General features: G+C 42.8%; 1 protein-coding gene across 1 annotated transcript in view; it reads left to right on the top strand.

The window, feature by feature from the left end:
• Nucleotides 1–5,142: 5,142 nt before the first annotated feature.
• MTNR1B (melatonin receptor 1B) overlaps nt 5,143–20,000 on the top strand; it is a 96,357-nt gene continuing 81,499 nt past the window's right edge. Inside the window, exons 1-2 of the mRNA XM_075266431.1 lie at nt 5,143–5,220; nt 5,278–5,494. Of these exons, the coding sequence (XP_075122532.1) occupies nt 5,143–5,220; nt 5,278–5,494 (295 nt within the window). The remainder of the gene's footprint in view (nt 5,221–5,277; nt 5,495–20,000) is intronic.

Raw genomic sequence — 20,000 nt, 5'->3', positions numbered from 1 at the left:
GAACTGTGCGGAGCTCCCGCAAACCGCCCTTTACCTGTGCCGTACGCCGTGCATGGCCACAGCAGCAGTACTGCACGGTCTCCCAACCCTATGCACCCCTGTAACCTTGGCACACGGGGAGCCCGGGGTGGGGTGGGGTGAGGCCGGGGTCGCAGGTTCGGGTATGGGGGTTGGTTTTGGGAGAGCAAAAACGGGTCACAGGGTGAGGGGGTATATAGTGGGGTGGGAGGGGGCCCGGGGTGGTGTGGGAATTGGGGTTAAGGGGGCCTAAGGTCACGGGTTGGGGAGGGAGGAAGGAGCGAGGGAATGGGGGAGCAGGTAGGGAAAAAAGTGGTGGGGCCAGGGGCGAGAGGAGGGGAAGTAGGCCGGTTGGGCGCAAGGTGGGGGTCCATCGGCGCACTGGTGTTGGACGGGCCTGCTGCGCCCACAAGGCAAAGGCAGGGGGGCCAGGGCGGCACTGCAGGCGGGGCATGCATGGGGTGAGGGGGCCGCGGACGAAGTCGCGGGTATAGCTAGTAAATAGATAAGATAAATTTAGCAATCTGATACATTTTCGGAATTACAGTAATTTTGTAACATGTCATTAAACCCCAAACACAATGCAAATAACCTCAGATGACAAACTCATCTCTACTACTTCTCTGTGTGTACTGAGTGTGGTAATCCTAGAGGCGGCCGCCATGTATAAGTCCAGCACCACAGCACATCTATATTTCATAGTAGCTGAGCGAGGTGTGAGAGTCTCGGGGTCACCCATGGGTGTCAGTGCGCCGCTCTGGCTCTGCTGTGCTGATTGATTAGAATGACTTGTGACTGAGGCAGCTCCTGAGACTCATATACAGCGGCAGCCTCCTCCATATAGGGGGCGCTCATCCTCATACTGTCCAGGGAAATACACCTCCCCCTCCTGAATTGAAGCAGCTGTATAATGGAAGATGCTATAGACGCTGTATAGTTGTCAGTGCAGGAGTAACGGGTTTGTCATCTACCACAAAATTGTAATTCATTCTTTGGCTGAAAAAAACTGCTGCAAAATCTGCAACAAAAGTTGTTTTTTTCATAACCTGCGGCCTGAGCCTGAAACGAGCCAGTTTGTGGATTCCTAGACTGCAGAGGCCACAGTGTTACATGCACTTCTATGGGGAAAAGAATCAGCTCTGCTACATTCTATCTTCATAATGCAACTACAATATCACTACAGAGATGTAGCAGAGTTGGATTTGTCATCCAGGTGCTTCATTTTTGATAACATGAGATACACGGCACATTATCATATTAGGAAGGGTTGTGCCAAGTGGCAAACTCAGCTTGTCTCATTCACAAACTCGACTGTAGAGAATCGGCTCTGCTTCATCTCTGCATTTTTCTATACAGCAATGAAATCCTTTTTTTTCCCAAGGGGGTCACTTGTGATTAGGCAGATCTGGATATACAGATGTAGCAGTGCTGAATTTGTTATATCAGTGATTCTATGGGAAATATTGGGGAGAATTCATCAGCACATCTACATCAGTTTGCTGGCACAGCTCTGCTTCGCCAGTAGGGGGACAAAATCAGCTCTGCTGCATCTGCACTATATGTATTGCATTTCCAATAATCCTGCATAATAATATTGGACGAATGTTCAGATGTAGCAGAGAGGAATTTGTCAGCTGTTTCTTTCATATGCTAATTGTCTAGGTTCATCCACAGTCTCATAGAGAAGACGTAGCAAATGACAAACTCAGCTCTACTTCTCTACTACCAAACGGAAGAGACAGAAATCTGTGGAACAGATGTGATACCTAAGAGGAGGGACAGATCACTTCCGAATACTTGTACCCATATTATGCATAGGGTATGACAAACTCACCTCTGCTTCTTGAGGGACAGAATCAGCTCTGCTACATCTTCTATTTCTTCATGTCAAAAAATCATTCAAAAATACATACTTTGGATATAGAAATGCAGCAGAGCTGACTTTGTCAATGAGATGATAATTGTATAGGTTTGTCAGAAGTCACATAGTATGTGAGTTATACTTGACAGCAAGCTCAGCTCTGCTATCTGAGAAGAAGGACAGAATCACTTCTGTATCCACATGGGGTTTTCTTACATTTCTCCAACCAATCTCATGGAAAAGAACAGATAACACAGAGTGCAAGTTATGTCAGATGACAAACTCAGCTCTGCTTCTTGGATTACAGCACTGCTATGGATACTGCTACATCTCCATTTATGTTTCTCCTAGGCATTGCAAAAAAAAAAGTGTCTTATTTTATGCAGCAGAGCTGACTTTGTCAGTAAGATAATTATGTAGATTTATCACAAGTCACATGGATAAAGAACATTGTTACACTAGATGACAAACTCGGCTCTGCTATGTAAGAGACAGAATCACTTCTGTATTAATAGCTTTTCTATCAAATGGAAAAAAAACACACAAGAAAAACCACTTCTTGTATTTCCACTGCAGGAGACAGAGATGCAGCAGAGCTGAGCTTGTCAGCGATCCATTCACATGATCATTATCAGCAATCTCTTAGTAAGCAACAGGTCTGATGGCAAACACAGCTCGGCTTCTTGGAATTTAGCTACTATCTAAGAAAGTCAGCTCTGCTACATCTGTATTTCTTACATTTCTCCTAGAAATTGCAAGACAAAATTTCTTCTGCATATCCATTTTTATAAACAGATGAAGCAGAACTGAGTTTGTGATTGGCTTTTTTTTATTTCACATGATATTTGAGTTATGTAACAAACTCAGCTCTACTATCCCACAGTATCACATCTGCTACATCTGCCTTTTCTCCCATAAATTGTAGAGACAAAGTCTCTTCTCAATATCCATTTTGAAGGCAAGAGATGCAGCAGAGCTGGGTGTGTCAGTGAGCTGCTTATTGCACACTATCATTGAGTAATGTGAGTTATGTCTGATGACAAACTCAGCTCTGCTATCACACAGAATCAGACCTGCTACATCTGCATTTCTCCCATGAATAGTAGAAAAAGAAAAACTCAGCTCTGCCTCATGAAGAATAGCACTGCTACCTAACAGAATCAGCTCTGCTACATCTGCATTTCTTACAGTAAAGTCTCTTGTGGATTCCATTTTTGGAAGATAAGAGATGCAGCAGTGCTGGGTTTGTCAGCTGTTTAGTGTACACTGCAATTGAGTAAGGTCAGCTTTGTCTGATAGCAAACTCAGCTCTGCACTACTATGTAAGTGACTCAGATCTGCTACATCTGCATTTCTTCCATGTATGTTAGAAAAAGTCTCTTTTGAAGACGAGAGATGCAGCAGAGCTGGGTTTGTCACACTACAATTGAGTAATGTGAGTTATAACTGATGAATAACTCAGCTCTGCTATAACAGAATCATATCTGCTATTTTGTTCCTCCGAAGAACTGCAAAAAGTCTCTTGTGAATATCCATTGTTGCAAGCAGTGATGCAGCAGAGCTGGGTGTGTCACACTATAATTGAGCAATGTGACTTGTCTGATGACTAACTCAGCTCTACTACAACATAAACAGATCTGCTACTTTGTTCCTCCGAGGAATTGCGAAAAAGTCTCTTGTGAATATCCATTGCAGTGATGCAGCAGAGTTGGGTTTGTCACACTATAATTGAGTAATGTGTTATATCTGATGACTAACTCAGCTCTGCTATTCCACAAAATCAGGTCTGCTATTCCACAAAATCAGGTCTGCTACTCTGTTCCTCCGAGGGATTGCAAAAAAAAACCCCCTCTCTTGTGAATATCCATTGTTGCAGGCAGTGATGCAGCAGAGTTGGGTTTTTCAGCTGTTTAATGTACACTGTAATTGAGTAATGCGAGCTTTGATAGCAAACTCAGCTCTGCACTACTATGTAAGTGAATCAGCTCTGCCACATCTGCATTTCTTTTGAAGACGAGAGATGCAGCAGAGCTGGGTGTGTCACACTATAACTGAGTAATGTGAGTTATGCCTAATGACAAACTCAGCCCTACTATCCCACAGAATCAGATCTGCTCCATGAATAGCACGGAAATAGTTTCTTCTTGAAGACGAGAGATGCAGCAGAGCTGAGCTTGTCACACTATAATTGAGTAATGCGAGATATGTCTAATGACAAACTCAGCCCTACTATCCCACAGAATCAGATCTGCTCCATGAATAGCACAGAAAAAGTCTCTTCTTGAAGACGAGAGATGCAGCAGAGCTGGGTGTGTCACACTACAATGGAGTAATGTGAGTTATAGCTGATGACTAACTCAGCTCTGCTATAACATAAACAGATCTGCTACTTTGTTCCTCCGAAGAACTGCAAAAAGTATCTTGTGAATATCCATTGTTGCAAGTAGTGATGCAGCAGAGCTGGGTGTGTCACACTATAACTGAGTAATGTGAGTTATGCCTAATGACAAACTCAGCCCTACTATCCCACAGAATCAGAACTGCTACATGAATAGCACGGAAATAGTTTCTTCTTGAAGACGAGAGATGCAGCAGAGCTGAGCTTGTCACACTATAATTGAGTAATGCGAGATATGCCTAATGACAAACTCAGCTCTACTATCCCACAGAATCAGAACTGCTACATGAATAGCACGGCAAAAGTCTCTTCTCAATGTCCATTTTGCAGACGAGAGATGCAGCAGAGCTGGGTGTGTCACACTATAATGGAGTAACGTGAGTCTGATGACTAACTCAGCTCTGCTATAACAGAAGCAGATCTACTAATTGCAAATGAATACAAAGTCTCTTGTGAATATAAGATAAGATAAGATAAGATAATCCTTTAATAGTCCAAGTGTTGCAGGCAGTGATGCAGCAGAGTTGGGTTTGTTGCAGGCAGTGATGCAGCAGAGTTGGGTTTGTTGCAGGCAGTGATGCAGCAGAGTTGGGTTTGTCGCAGCACAGACCTGACCTACTCGGCTCTGCTACACCTGTAGTGCTGAGCTCCCCTGTGGTCCAGCTCCATGTGCCGCCATCCGCAGCCTCCTCCTCCTCCTCCTCCTCGTCACTCCCTTGACACTGCGTTTCTGTCGTCCCCCTCGCCTTGCGACTTTTGATGATTGTACACTTTTCACTCCTCGTCCTCCCAGTTCATTATTAGCCCCTGAATACTAAAATCCAGAAGCCGCCCCCTCCCCAACTTGTCAGCTGATCATTTAAACATGTGCCCCCTCTCCCCATCCATGGACACCTTGCTGGTGAGCGCCAGGATCCTGGTACCTGTTCACACTAGTGCACAGGTGGGAAGCGCAGAAGTTGGTCCCTTGCGCCTGTTTTGCGCCCTGGTCCGGTCTTAGGCATGTGAGATGAGAGGGAAGGCTGGCAAACCGCTAGAGATGCTCCACAATGCGTCACTGGAGAGGGGAGAGAGGCTGCAGGCGGCTGCTGCGCCCAGGGCTGCCTGGCTGGTGACGGCGCTGTCCAGCGTCCTGATCTTCACCACCGTAGTGGATATACTGGGGAGCCTGCTGGTCATCATCTCCGTGCTGAGGAACAGGAAGCTCAGGAACTCAGGTCAGGACAAGGCTCATATAGCACTGTATATAGCCTGTATATAGCACTGTATATAGCCTGTAGAGAACACTTATGTAGGATACTAGTCTATGATATACTCTGTCTATAACTCTAGACTGTCACATTACACATGTATATAACTCTGGACAGTGAGATAACACCTGTATATAATACTAATCTGTAATATCCTCTGTGTATAGCACTGTATATAGCCTGTATATAACACTTATATAGGATACTAGTCTATGATATACTCTGTCTATAACTCTAGACTGTCACATTACACCTGTATATAACTCTGGACAGTGAGATAACACCTGGATATAATACTAATCTGTAATATCCTCTGTGTATAGCACTGTATATAACTCTAGATAGTGACATCACACCTGTATATAACTCTGGACAGTGTTATCACACCTGTATATAATATTAGTCTGTAATATCCTCTGTATATACCACTAGACTGGTATAAGCTCTATATATAACTCTAGACTGTGATATGAACCCTGTATATAACACTAGTATGTGATATCTTCTGTGTATAGCACTGTATCAGCCCTGTATATAACACTAGATAGTGATATCACACCTGTATATAATATTAGTCTATAATATCCTCTGTATATACCACTAGACTGTTATAAGCTCTATATATAACTCTGGACTGTGATATGACCCCTATATATAACACTAGTATGTGATATCTTCTGTGTATAGCACTGTATCAGCCCTGTATATAAGTCTGGACAGTGACATCACATTTGTGTATAATACTAGTCTGTGATATCCTCTGTGTATTAAACTAGTCTGTTATAAACTCTGTATATAACGGTACACTGGTACCAGCCCTGTATATAACTCTGGACTGAGATATAACACATGTACATAACACTAGTCTGTAATATCCTTTAGACTGTTATAAGCTAGTATATAACACTAGACTGTAATATCTCTGTGTATATAACACTAGAGTGCACTAGACTTAGCTCTGTATATAACTCTGGACAGTGATATCACACCTGTATATAATATTAGTCTGTAATATCCTCTGTAATTACCACTAGACTGTTATAAGCTCTATATATAACTCTGGACTGTGATATGACCCCTATATATATAACACTAGTATGTGATATCTTCTGTGTATAGCACTGTATCAGCCCTGTATATAACTCTGGACAGTGACATCACACCTGTGTATAATACCAGTCTGTAATATCCTCTGTGTATAGCACTAGAGTGACATCAGCCCTGTATATAACTCTGGACAGTGACATCACATTTGTATATAATACTAGTCTGTGATATCCTCTGTGTATTACACTAGTCTGTTATAAGCTCTGTATATAACACTGGACTGTGATTTCCTCTGTATATAACACTAGACTGGTATCAGCCCTGTATATAACTCTGGACTGAGATATAACACCTGTACATAACACTAGTCTGTAATATCCTCTAGACTGTTATAAGCTAGTGTATAACACTAGACTGTAATACCTCTGTGTATATAACACTAGACTGCACTAGACTTAGCTCTGTATATAACTCTGGACAGTGATATCACACCTGTATATAACACTAGTCTGTTATAAGTTCTGTATATAACACTAGTCTGTAATATCCTCTGTGTATAACACTAGACTGGTATCAGCTCTAAATATAACTCTGGACTGTGATATCACACCTGTATATAACACTAGACTGTGATATTAGCTGAAAATCATAATTGTCTTTAATGTCTCCTGTATATAGCACTAATGACTAGTGTGTAATGTCATCTGTATACAGCAGTAGCGAGCAATATCATTTCTATATAGCACAAGCCTCTAATATCATCTCTATAGACCACTAGCCTGTAATATTCTCTGTGTATTACACTAGTCTGTACTCATTTCTGTATATAACACTAGTTTATAATATCTTATGAAGCACTAGACTGTGATATAACTGCTGTGTATAATATTAGTCTGTAATATGATCTGTATATATCACTAGTCTGGAATATCTTCTTTATGTTATCGATATATAGCACCAGTGTAATATTTGCTGTATGTAACAATAGACTGGGGTGAGCTTTATATAGAATATTAATTTGTAATATCTTATATCGGTAGCATTACACTGTAATATCACACCTGTGTATGAAACTAGTGTATAATATCATCTGTATATAACATTAGGGACTAGTGTGTAATATCAGCTATATATAGTATTAGGGTCTAGTGTGTAATATCAGCTATATATAGTATTAGGGACTAGTGTGTAATATCAGCTATATATAGTATTAGGGACTAGTGTGTAATATCATCTGTATATAACATTAGGGGCTAGTGTGTAATATCTGTATATAACATTAGGGGCTAGTGTGTAATATTATCTGTATATAACATTAGGGGCTAGGGTGTAATATCATCTGTATATAACATTAGGTACTAGTGTGTAATATCATCTATATATAAAATTAGGGACTAGTGTGTAATATCATCTGTATATAACATTAAGGGCTAGTGTGTAATATCATCTGTATATAACATTAGGTACTAGTGTGTAATATCATATGTATATAACATTAGGGGCTAGTGTGTAATATCATCTGTATATAAAATTAGGGACTAGTGTGTAATATCATCTGTATATAAAATTAGGGGCTAGTGTGTAATATCATCTGTATATATAACATTAGGGACTAGTGTGTAATATCAGCTATATAGTATTAGGGACTAGTGTGTAATATCAGCTATATATAACTTTAGGGGCTAGTGTGTAATATCATCTGTATATAACTTTAGGGGCTAGTGTGTAATATCATCTGTATATAAAATTAGGGACTAGTGTGTAATATCATCTGTATATAAAATTAGGGGCTAGTGTGTAATATCATCTGTATATATAACATTAGGGGCTAGTGTGTAATATCATCTGTATATATAACATTAGGGACTAGTGTGTAATATCATCTGTATATAACTTTAGGGGCTAGTGTGTAATATCATCGGTATATAACATTAGGGGATAGTGTGTAATATCTGTATATAACATTAGTGGCTAGTGTGTAATATCATCTGTATATAACATTAGGGGATAGTGTGTAATATCATCTGTATATAACATTAGGGACTAGTGTGTAATATCATCTGTATATAACATTAGGGACTAGTGTGTAATATCATCTGTATATAACATTAGGGACTAGTGTGTAATATCAGCTATATATAGTATAAATCTATAATATTATCTATATGTCACCCAATAATGTGTACACACTATACAGCACTATACATAGCCCTGGTGTGTAATATCAGCTATACATAGTACGAGTCTAAAATCTAATCTATATATAGCAGTAGTCAGCAATATCTATATATAGCGCTAGTCTGTATTATTGTCTGTATAAGGCGCATCATTATCACGTTTCCTAAAATTACTCTTCGATATCATCTGTTTAATATGGCCGGGGTTATATAAAGTGTTGGAATTATCACATAGATAGGTGTATGCTGAGGCAAGGATCATGTTATGGATCATGTGTAATGACGTCCTATATAAAGTAGGGACTATGTGATAAACCAGGGACTATGGAAAGTCCTATATATTAGAATCTGGGCTATAGGATGTGGCACTTACTGTGTTATAGCATGTGCTATATATTAAAGTAGGGACTGTGTGATGAGTCAGGGTTCATGTGTTATGGCATATATTACAGTGCGGACTATGTGATAAGGCGGGGACTGGTTAACTCTAAAAAATTAACCCATTGTTCTCAAATCCCGCAAGAGTTTTGGAGTTCAATGTGTTGTGATCACTAGCAGGGGTGATGCTGTAGAGTTTTCACCGCACTATATACAGTCCTATGAAAAAGTTTGGGCACCCCTATTAATCTTAATCATTTTTAGTTCTAAATATTTTGGTGTTTGCAGCAGCCATTTCAGTTTGATATATCTAATAACTGATGGACACAGTAATATTTCAGGATTGAAATGAGGTTTATTGTACTAACAGAAAATGTGCAATATGCATTAAACCAAAATTTGACCGGTGCAAAAGTATGGGCACCTCAACAGAAAAGTGACATTAATATTTAGTAGATCCTCCTTTTGCAAAGATAACAGCCTCTAGTCGCTTCCTGTAGCTTTTAATCAGTTCCTGGATCCTGGATGAAGGGATTTTGGACAAACAATTCAAGTTCAGTTAAGTTAGATGGTCGCCGAGCATGGACAGCCCGCTTCAAATCATCCCACAGATGTTCAATGATATTCAGGTCTGGGGACTGGGATGGCCATTCCAGAACATTGTAATTGTTCCTCTGCATGAATGCCGGAGTTGATTTGGAGCCGTGTTTTGGATCATTGTCTTGCTGAAATATCCATCCCCGGCGTAACTTCAACTTCGTCACTGATTCTTGAACATTATTCTCAAGAATCTGCTGATACTGAGTGGAATCCATGCGACTCTCAACTTTAACAAGATTCCCGGTGCCGGCATTGGCCACACAGCCCCAAAGCATGATGGAACCTCCACCAAATTTTACAGTGGGTAGCATGTGTTTTTCTTGGAATGCTGTTTCTTTTTGGATGCCATGCATAACGCCTTTTTTTATAACCAAACAACTCAATTTTTGTTTCCAAAATGAAGCTGCCTTGTCCAAATGTGCTTTTTCATACCTCAGGCAACTCTATTTGTGGCGTACGTGCAGAAACGGCTTCTTTCTCATCACTCTCCCATACAGCTTCTCCTTGTGCAAAGTGCGCTGTATAGTTGACCGATGCACAATGACACCATCTGCAGCAAGATGATGCTGCAGCTCTTTGGAGGTGGTCTGTGGATTGTCCTTGACTGTTCTCACCATTCTTCTTCTCTGCCTTTCTGATATTTTTCTTGGCCTGCCACTTCTGGGCTTAACAAGAACTGTCCCTGTGGTCTTCCATCTCCTTACTATGTTCCTCACAGTGGAAACTGACAGGTTAAATCTCTGAGACAACGTTTTGTATCCTTCCCCTGAACAACTATGTTGAACAATCTTTGTTTTCAGATCATTTGAGAGCGGGCTGTCCATGTTCGGCGACCATCAAACTTAACTGAACTTGAATTGTTTTGTAGAAAGAAATGGTCCAAAATCCCTTCATCCAGGATCCAGGAACTGATTAAAAGCTACAGGAAGCGACTAGAGGATGTTATCTTTGCAAAAGGAGGATCTACTAAATATTAATGTCACTTTTCTGTTGAGGTGCCCATACTTTTGCACCGGTCAAATTTTGGTTTAATGCATATTGCGCATTTTCTGTTAGTACAATAAACCTCATTTCAATCCTGAAATATTACTGTGTCCATCAGTTATTAGATATATCAAACTGAAATGGCTGCTGCAAACACCAAAATATTTAGAACTAAAAATGATTAAGATTAATAGGGGTGCCCAAACTTTTTCATAGGACTGTATATCATGCCCGTCCTATAACTGCTGCTATTATCGAGATCGGTGGGTTAAGGGGTCATTTGTTGCAACTGGAATACCCCTTTAAGAGACAGCGGAGAAATGATCACTAAGATGCCTTACAGCAATAAGATATAGTCATAAAGCAGGCTGTAAGTGTACGATGTAGCAGAGCTGAGTTTGTACAGTGAGCACAGATCGCAACGGAATGGGATTACAGGTGACTTATTACACTGTCTTCAATCTAAGAGATATCAGAGCAAACTCAGCTCTGCTACATCTGCGTATAGAGGAAGAGCCTGAACTATATATGGACGCGTTATATTACTGCAAACAGGTGTTCCGCTTCCCCGGAGTTGCAGCCTCGATAAGAATCTATGTTTTATTAAATAAAACACAGCGCTTGATATTCCAGGAGAGTGCGGAGACAACCGAGCGCAGGACGGTTATTAAATCTCTCCTCCTTAAGTATCACACGATGGATATTTCTACATAAGGGAGACCTCACACTACTACAATGAATTGAAGTATTTAAAGGTGAACTCTGCAATGCCGCTACAGGTTAAAGGGGTTTTCCACTTTGAGCAATTCTTTTTTTACAAATTAGTTGATCATTTAAAGGGACTTTCCACCGCTTCATGCTCTTTGCTTCCTCTTTTAGATGCCACTCCGCTGATTCTGGTGCAGTTGGAATTTTTTCTCTAGCCCTTACCAATCCAGAGCAATCCTGTCTGTTACTTTTAGCACAATGATGCACTTTAGCGTCAGGCGGGCGGGGTCAGGCATACGCAGTGTACGCCCATTTGACAGTAGAAAGCATAATTGCGCTGAAACTAACAGAGATGATTGCTCACGAACCGTGGGGGCTAGAGAAAAAATTCCAACTGCTCCCGAATCAGGGGAGGGGCGCCTATCAAACTAAAAAGAGATGGAGTTGGAGGTGTGGTTTATGTTAGAAGGCTTCCATACAGATAATTTGATCACTTAGATCTTATCGATCAGCTCTAATCTCTGTAGTTACCTGGCAGAAAGTGTTCAGTTTCCCTACAGTGCCACCACTGGAGAGATGAAGTGTTACATGGTTCTCATTAAAGCCAATGAGCTGTTTGTATAATAAATGGACATGTCAGGTCCTCCAGAGAGAGGGAGACACTCTTTGTAGCTCCTCTTACTATGCCCATATAGTGTAGGCGGATAAGAGACACACAGATAAGTCGATCACTTAGATCCCAGCGATCACCTCTAATCCGTGAAGGAAACTAGAAGGATTTCTCTACAGTGCCTCCTCAGGAGATATGAAGAATTGCATACTTCTCATTAAAATCAATGAGCTGTTTGTATGAATGGACTTACCAGGTCCTCCAGAGAGGGCTATATAATGTAGGAGGATAAGAGATCCCTTTTATTAAAGGGGATGTCCAGGATTAGACGATTTTTGATATTAATGACCTAGTCACAGGATAGGTCATTTGTATCAGATCAGTCAGGATCCAGTAACGCTGAAAGCTATATATCCTTGTGAAAGTTTGTGTGTTTGGATGTTTGTTCCTCAATCACGCTGAAATGGCCGAACGGATTACAATCAGATTTGGCACATACCTAGAATGGCGCCCGGAAGGAAACATAGGCGCCTTACCATCCCCGTAGGTTGCCAGTTTGCCCAACCGCGAGCACCGAAATCACGGTCGGCAGAGGCTGAAGGACCTGAGATTACGTCATTGCGCTGATCTCCGATTGGAACAAGCGCAGAGCCTTCACGCTGGCCTCTGATTGGAGTGGCCGAGACAGGGGGCAGGGCTATCGCTTCTTAGACCGGCCGCCGAGCGGGACGAGGAAAATGGCGACACATATGCGGAGTGCCAGACATGCCGGCTTCGTTGGAGGCCAGCATGTGGTGTGCATAGGTGAGTCCACCGGGGCCTCGGGGGTGGGAAGAGAAAGGGGACACTGGAGACAACTACACAAACCCGCCGTGTACCCGTCGAAAGCCCTGCCTGCCCGTATCTGCTGCGGAGCACTGTTTGCAGCCCCTGGACATGTCAGGACACTAGGCTCAAGGCAGACTCGGGGGATGGGGGGCTGGGATCGAGGGGGGGGGAGTGGAGCACAGTTCCCCAAACCGCTGTCTATCCGTCCAGTGCTATGCATCTCCATAGCTGCTGCGCAGCACAGTTTCTAGACCCTATACCCACCAGTACCTCAACCCGTGGGGGGGGAGTCCGGGATTGCGGCTGGAAGGGGGGAAGGGGGGGGGGGGGGGCCGGGGTCACTGGGGGGGGGGGGAGGCCAGGGGTCACAGGGGGGGGCAGGGTCAAGGATGGAGGAAGTGGGGACCGGGCTCGCGAGGGGGTAGTGTGGAAAGCCGGGCTCATGATTGGTGGGGGAGGCCGGAGTTCTGGAGTCCCATTTGGGAGTGGGGGGTTGGGAAGCCTGGGGCGCCTTTCAGAGGGTAAAGGGAAGTTGGGGTGGCGAGTGAGGTGCGGGGGGCCGCCGGGGGAGCGGGTTCCAGGTCACCCATGGGGCTAAAAGGGGGACCGGGTACGTGGCGACTGCAGGGCAAGAGGGGGGCCCGGCCCGCGCCGCAGGTGTCTTGTGTAGGGGGGAAGGGGGCCGCGGACAAAGTTGCAGGTATTGCTAGTTAAGTACAGTATATGGTCAGACGCAGCCCTGCTCGTATCCATATAAATAGGAGCAGGACTGCAGTCCCAGGCACCACCACTACAGCGCACAGTCAACTGCAGCCTCACTCCCACTCACTTGAATACGAGTAGGGCTGCATCCGGCTGTATACTTAGTGTACGGCTTCCAGTGACAACATCAGCTGATCGGTTCAGGGCTTGGGTGTTGGACACTGATCAATCTGATACTGACCAATCTTCCGATCCTGGGCAACAGGAACAGAAAAACATAGCTGCTTTCTTCTGCAAAAAGCGCTACCCCTGTCTACAGGTGGCATGTGGTATTGCAACTCAGCTCTATTAAAGTGAATGAGACTGCAATACCACACACAACCTGTAGACACATATGGCGCTGTTTTATAAAGATATTAGTCCTGTTTGTAATGCACAAGGGACCGTCTTCCTAGCAAAGGGACCAATTTGTGATAATATCCCGTGTAGACAACCTGGAGTCTACTGCGAGCCCTCAAATGCCACATCCAACAGGTTCGTTTGCGTCTTGTTTTTTTGTGCGCCCCTGGATGTGATCTCTGATTGGTCGGGGTAATGAGTTCTGGATAGAGGGGGCAGCATAACCCAAATGTCTGGATCCTGGATATATGGACAGTTTAGCCAAGCCTGCTGAAGCGAGAGGATGGCAAGGATCGTGTGCGTATTGTTTCTAATACATCTCATTATCTCACTTGGCTTAGCAGCAGCCGCCTGGCATTGGTTGCTCCATTTAAAGGGAACCTCCAAATATAAAACCACTTTCCATAAATGAATAGTACAAGTGAATATAAGAAACTTTGTAATATATCTTATTAAAGAAATCTGTTTCCTTTTTCACTTATTAGGCTGCTTATACCCAGCTCGCACATCTACGTCTATGGAGAGGGGAGGAGGCTGATAACCGATTTACTACCTCACCCTATATAGTGGCAGAGCCTGATTTTGAAAGATAGCAGTGTCAAAAGAGCTTTCTCATGGTATACCAGAGTATAGCAACTGAAGCTATTAGTATATCTTTCCCCTCCCTCTCCATAGACTTCTATGAAAAAAGTAACTAAAGCCTGATAAATGGAAAAGGAAACAGATTTCTTGAATAAGATATATTACAAAGTTTCTTATATTCACCCATACTAATCATTTATGTAAAGATGTTTTCTAGTTGGAGGTCCCCTTTAAACTCTATGCATGTGTCATCTACAAGTCCACATGCAAAACCTATAGCGTGTCCTATTAACACGGCTGGTTCTGACATTCTGTTGCTTTGGTTCTTGTAACATTCCGAAACGGGAAACTGCAAGAATTTGTTTCATTTCTATATAAGACTGCTGTCAAGCTTCCCAAATCCAGCTCTGCTACATCTACTCACTGCACATACTGATATCCTGCTGTGTTAAAGGGGTTGTCGAAGAACAGATATTGAACTATTCTTAGGATATGTCATCGATATCAGTGGAGGACTCCCACCGTTTGGATATCGATGAGGATGAGGTATCTTAAGGACAGCTCATCAATATCTTGTCTTTGACAAACCCCTTTAGGATAATGTCTTAGGTTTATGGAACAGATCACGATACTGTCTTGTGCCGAATAAAGCTCGCCTACATAATAGACACCCAACTTTGCTACACCATGTAGCTCTCTTCTGTTCTAAAGTCCTATCAGACGCTTAAAGTGGACCTCCAATTCAACAACCACTTCCCACAAATGAATAGTATTGTAATATATTTTATTAAAGAAATATGATTTCTTCCTCAGTTTATCAAGCTTAGTTACTTTTTACATAGAAGTCTATGGAGAGGGGAGGGGGGAGAAGACTCTCTGTACAAAGTGAATGAGAAAACTGTTCTGGCACTGCTGTGTCTAAAGATAAGATAATACTGCAAAGAAAAAAGAAATAAATCGAGTCAAAGCCTCCCTCTCCATAGACTTCTGTGTGTGAGCTGGATACTGAAACGGAACCTAGAGACTTATCCTGAAGATACAGCAGTGTCAGAAGAGTGCCTCATTCATAGGATAGCAGAGCTTAGCAGCAGCATTTATTTGTCTGCCTTTTCCTCCCCTTTCCATAGACGTCTGTATGTGAGCTGGATACTGAAATGGAACCTAGAGACCTATCCTGAAGATACAGCAGTGTCAGAAGAGCTCCCTCATTCATAGTATAGCAGAGCTTAGCAGCAGCATTTATTTGTCTGCCTCTTCCTCCCCTCTCCATAGACATCTGTATGTAAGCTGGATACAGAAACAGAACCTAGAGATCAATCCGGAAGATACAGCAGTGTCAGAAGAGCTCCCTCATTCATAGTATAGCAGAGCTTAGCAGCAATATTTATTTGTCTGCCTCTTCCTCCGCTCTCCATAGATTTCTGTATGTGAGCTGGATACAGAAACGGAACCTAGAGATCAATCCGGAAGATACAGCAGTGTCAGAAGAGCTCCCTCATTCATAGTATAGCAGAGCTTAGCAGCAATATTTATTTGTCTGCCTCTTCCTGCCCTCTCCATAGACATCTGTATGTGAGCTGGATACTGAAATGGAGAGTAGAGACCTATCCTGAAGATACAGCAGTGTCAGAAGAGCTCCCTCATTCATAGTATAGCAGACCTTAGCAGCAGCATTTATTTGTCTGCCTCTTCCTCCCCTCTCCATAGACTTCTTTGTCATATGTAACGTGATAAATGGAGTCTGAGACATATTGTGCAATGAGCACTGTGTGCACAGCTATGGGAGCCACAAAGACGTACCGCAACATCCTAGAGGACCCTAGTCAACTCTACAGTAAGATATAGGAGGATCCATAACGTCTCAGCCCCAGGCAAATAACAAAAAGGAAATGCCCCCCCCCCCCCCTCAATAGTCTATTATGGCCTTATGGGGGTCACAATATGTAAAATAATAAGGAAACAAACAAAAAACATCATAGGTAACATTACAAAGCAGTCAAACCTCATGACAAACTCAGCCCTGCTACTCCTGGTGTAGTCAACTCTGCTCCATCTGCATGTCTCACATTACAAATCAATACAAGACTCGAGTCTGAGAACCCGCTCTGCCATCTCGTCCTCTCATGTCCCTAAGTGGCTTCTGGAAATTTTTTGCATTTCTAAATTTCTGCCAGTTTTCCGCCCACACTCGGTTGTCAGTGACGGCTTGATTCCATTGTTAGTCGTGCGGATCTGGGAAGAAGCTGCCGTGTGGATGTGCCTGTGTAGATACGCGCTCGGCACATGTACATCCTGCAGGCAGCTTATTTACGGGGGCCGCTTAGATGCCATCCGCGCCCGCCGCCACTATCCCAACATAATTGTGGCGAGGCTGCCGACGCTAATGATGAAAGGTTTATCGGCGCTCCATGTGAATATTTATGTGTGTTATGGATTACCCCGGGTGGCATTTAACAAGCGACATGAACCCTATTTATAGAAAGTCAAGAGCTCTATAAGTGATCTTACTGTAACACTGATGATTAGCTCAACAACCAGGCGTCACTCCCAATTCGGCACGGAGGAAGATGAAGAAAGTAGCACTTTCTATATAAGACGATTATTCCCGCACGGCGGAGCTCAGTAAGGCGGAAACGCTCCTATAGGATAATCAGAAGGAAACTTGTCTCCTAATGGATCTGATAGCTGAGAATGCAGAGACGAGTATTAAAGGGTAATGGTAGCCTAATTCACGGACCCATGTGAACGTGGCTGCGTCTATGGTGTGGGCTGGGACCTAATTAAGGTTTAGGAAGCCACAGCGTAATATACAATACTGGTGTGCAGACAGTTGCAGGCATTGTGTCTCCTTAAAGGGTTACTCCGATTTCCTACGATGAGAATAGCTCTGTGCTGTTTCCCTATCTCCCATAAGCGTTAAAGAGAGTTGCAGAACTTTATCTGTAACCTTAGCAGAGTCTATGGGAACAGAAATGGATTAGTATTGTAAATCCCATTTCAAGGATTGGGAGAAAGAACCCCCTGTATTCCCATTTTAGCCCTTTAAGTAGGCATTGTCTGTATCAAGTCACTTCCTGGTGTACAAGGACCTATTAGACCCTAGATGCCATGCTATGAGTTATGGGAAAAGAATATGCAAATAAGTCCTCCTTAATGAAAAAAAAAAGGGGAACATCCTCTAGCGCCACCTTTCGGAAGGTAGCTCCCCATGAGATAAATGCATGGTTTTCCTGAAATCTAGCAGCATCATCTAGGAATAAAGCCAGGGTAAAAAAAAAATCTTCTCTAAGAGCTAGAGAGACAAATCAAATAAAATCAAACAGGCTTTATTGGCACGCCCGAATAGATATTTGGCATTGCCAAAGCTAGTAAAGTGGGGGGGGGGGAGTTGGATTCGGGTGGGTGAGTGGTGGGTATGGGGGGGGGTGGTTTGAGGTATAACAGACTATTTTACAGATAGCTTATTCAGGCATATTGCCCCTTATCAGTGTATAGCAGAGTACTGGCTGGGTAAGAGGTCATAGATGTGGGTCAGAAGGAGTACTGTGTGTTCTTAAGGAGACGCAGGGGTTTTGGACAAGTAGACACTTTACTCCTTTCTCGGTCTTGTTTGACCAAAATGGCACTACACTTTTAAGAAGATGTCACCTTCATCGGGACCCCTTGCAGTCTACAGGGACTTATTAGACCATGCATGTCTTGCAAAAGGTGGCGCTAGAGCAATTTCCCCTTTTCCACATATTTGTATATTTTTTTGCCAGAATTCTTAGCCAGACGTGTGTGGTCTAATAAGCCCCTGTATATCGTATGGTGGCCTGATAAAGGAAATGTCTCATGAAGAAGACATAGTAAGCACCCCTTCTGACCCATGTCTACAACCCCTCACCCAGCCGGCGCCCAACAATACTCCGATGAGGGGCAACGACTCTAAAAACGTTACCTGTTATCCAGTCTCGCTAAACTTTGGCCCTTATTCCCAGATTGTCAGCCCCCCCAGCCACTCCAGAAAAAAAGGAAGGACAGAAGGAAAAAACAAGATGACAACCCAATTTCCAGATAATCACATATGGTAACCAGATATATCAGGCCAGTCCTAAATTATGGCCCCCTGATAAAATAAGATAATGTCTCTACGGTGGTTCATGGTGTAAAGAGGTAGCAGTCATACTCCTGGTGGTCTAGGGGAGTAGTGGTAACAACCCAGGTGGGTCTTGGGTAGTGACGCTATTAAAGAGGTTATTGTAATTGCCATCCTTACTCTCTTACTCCAATCTTTCCTTTATTTTTCTACTTTTATATGGTCGCTGTTGTTTCAAGGAACTTTACAAGTCTATGGAGAGGGGGGGGAAGGAATGAGCAGGAGATAAAGAAAAGAACAAGACTTTAATACTGGAGGTGAATAGAAATCCACAGTATTTGCTCACATCAGTATAAGCCAGTGCTTCTCTATATATGTCCTGCATGTTCATGAAGCTGTTTCATTACAGAGCAGATTCTTCTTTTTTCACTGTGTGCAGTGTATGGCCGCTAGTCTCTACATGCCAGGTCATAAGAAAACTGCAGAGAGAGCCTGCCAGGGGAATATAAGAGAAGGAATAGACACAATAGTAATACTCCTCCTAACAGCTTATTCTGGAAGCTGAAATGGATGACAGGGACACTGTAAAGGAGTGCAGGTGTCATCTCAGCCGCAGGAACTCCAGGTACACTCACTGGATAATTCAGACAGACCTTTAGTGGTTTTGTCTCCCTGGTGGATTTTGGGTTGAAAGGGGTATCAGAAACACCCTAGGAGGTCTGGGGAAGTAAAACTAATATCTCAGATGTCTTGGGTAGTGCAGGGAATAGGGATATCAAATCAGGTAATGTAATTCCCTCCTTTTGCTTTCTTACACTTGTCTTTTCTTCTTGTTTCCTTCCCTAAACTTTTTGCTTCTTATACGTCTTCCTTCCTCTGACCTTTTCTTCTGCTTTTTTCCTCCTTTACACATATTGTACCTTGTACGTTTCTTCCTCTCATCCATTCTTCCTTCATTTTTTTCTTTCTCCCTCTGGTCCTTTCTCCTGTTTTTCTTCTTTATATTTATTATATCTTGTACCTGTCTTCTTTCCTTTTTTTTCTCCCCTTCCTCTGGAACTTTCACCTGATTTTCCTTCTTTACACAAATTGTATCATACACCTTTCTTTCTTCCTCCCATCCTTCCTTCCTTCCTTCCTTCCTTCCTTCCTTCCTTCCTTCCTTCCTTCCTTCCTTCCTTCTTTTCTTCTTCCCTCCCTCTGGTCCTTTCTTCTGTTCTTCCCTCTTTACAAATTCTCCAATTCTTCCTTCTTTCTGTACTTCCTTCTTCCTCCCTCTGGCCTTTTCTTCTGTTTTTCCTCCTTCACACCTTATTACCATGTACCTTTCCTTCCTCCCTTTCTTATTTCCTTCTTTCCTTTATTCTTCATTCCCCTTTA

This window comes from Leptodactylus fuscus, chromosome 2 (assembly GCF_031893055.1).
Source record: "Leptodactylus fuscus isolate aLepFus1 chromosome 2, aLepFus1.hap2, whole genome shotgun sequence".
In the NCBI taxonomy this organism is placed as follows: domain Eukaryota; kingdom Metazoa; phylum Chordata; class Amphibia; order Anura; family Leptodactylidae; genus Leptodactylus; species Leptodactylus fuscus.
This window is presented reverse-complemented; position numbering and strand designations above follow the sequence as displayed.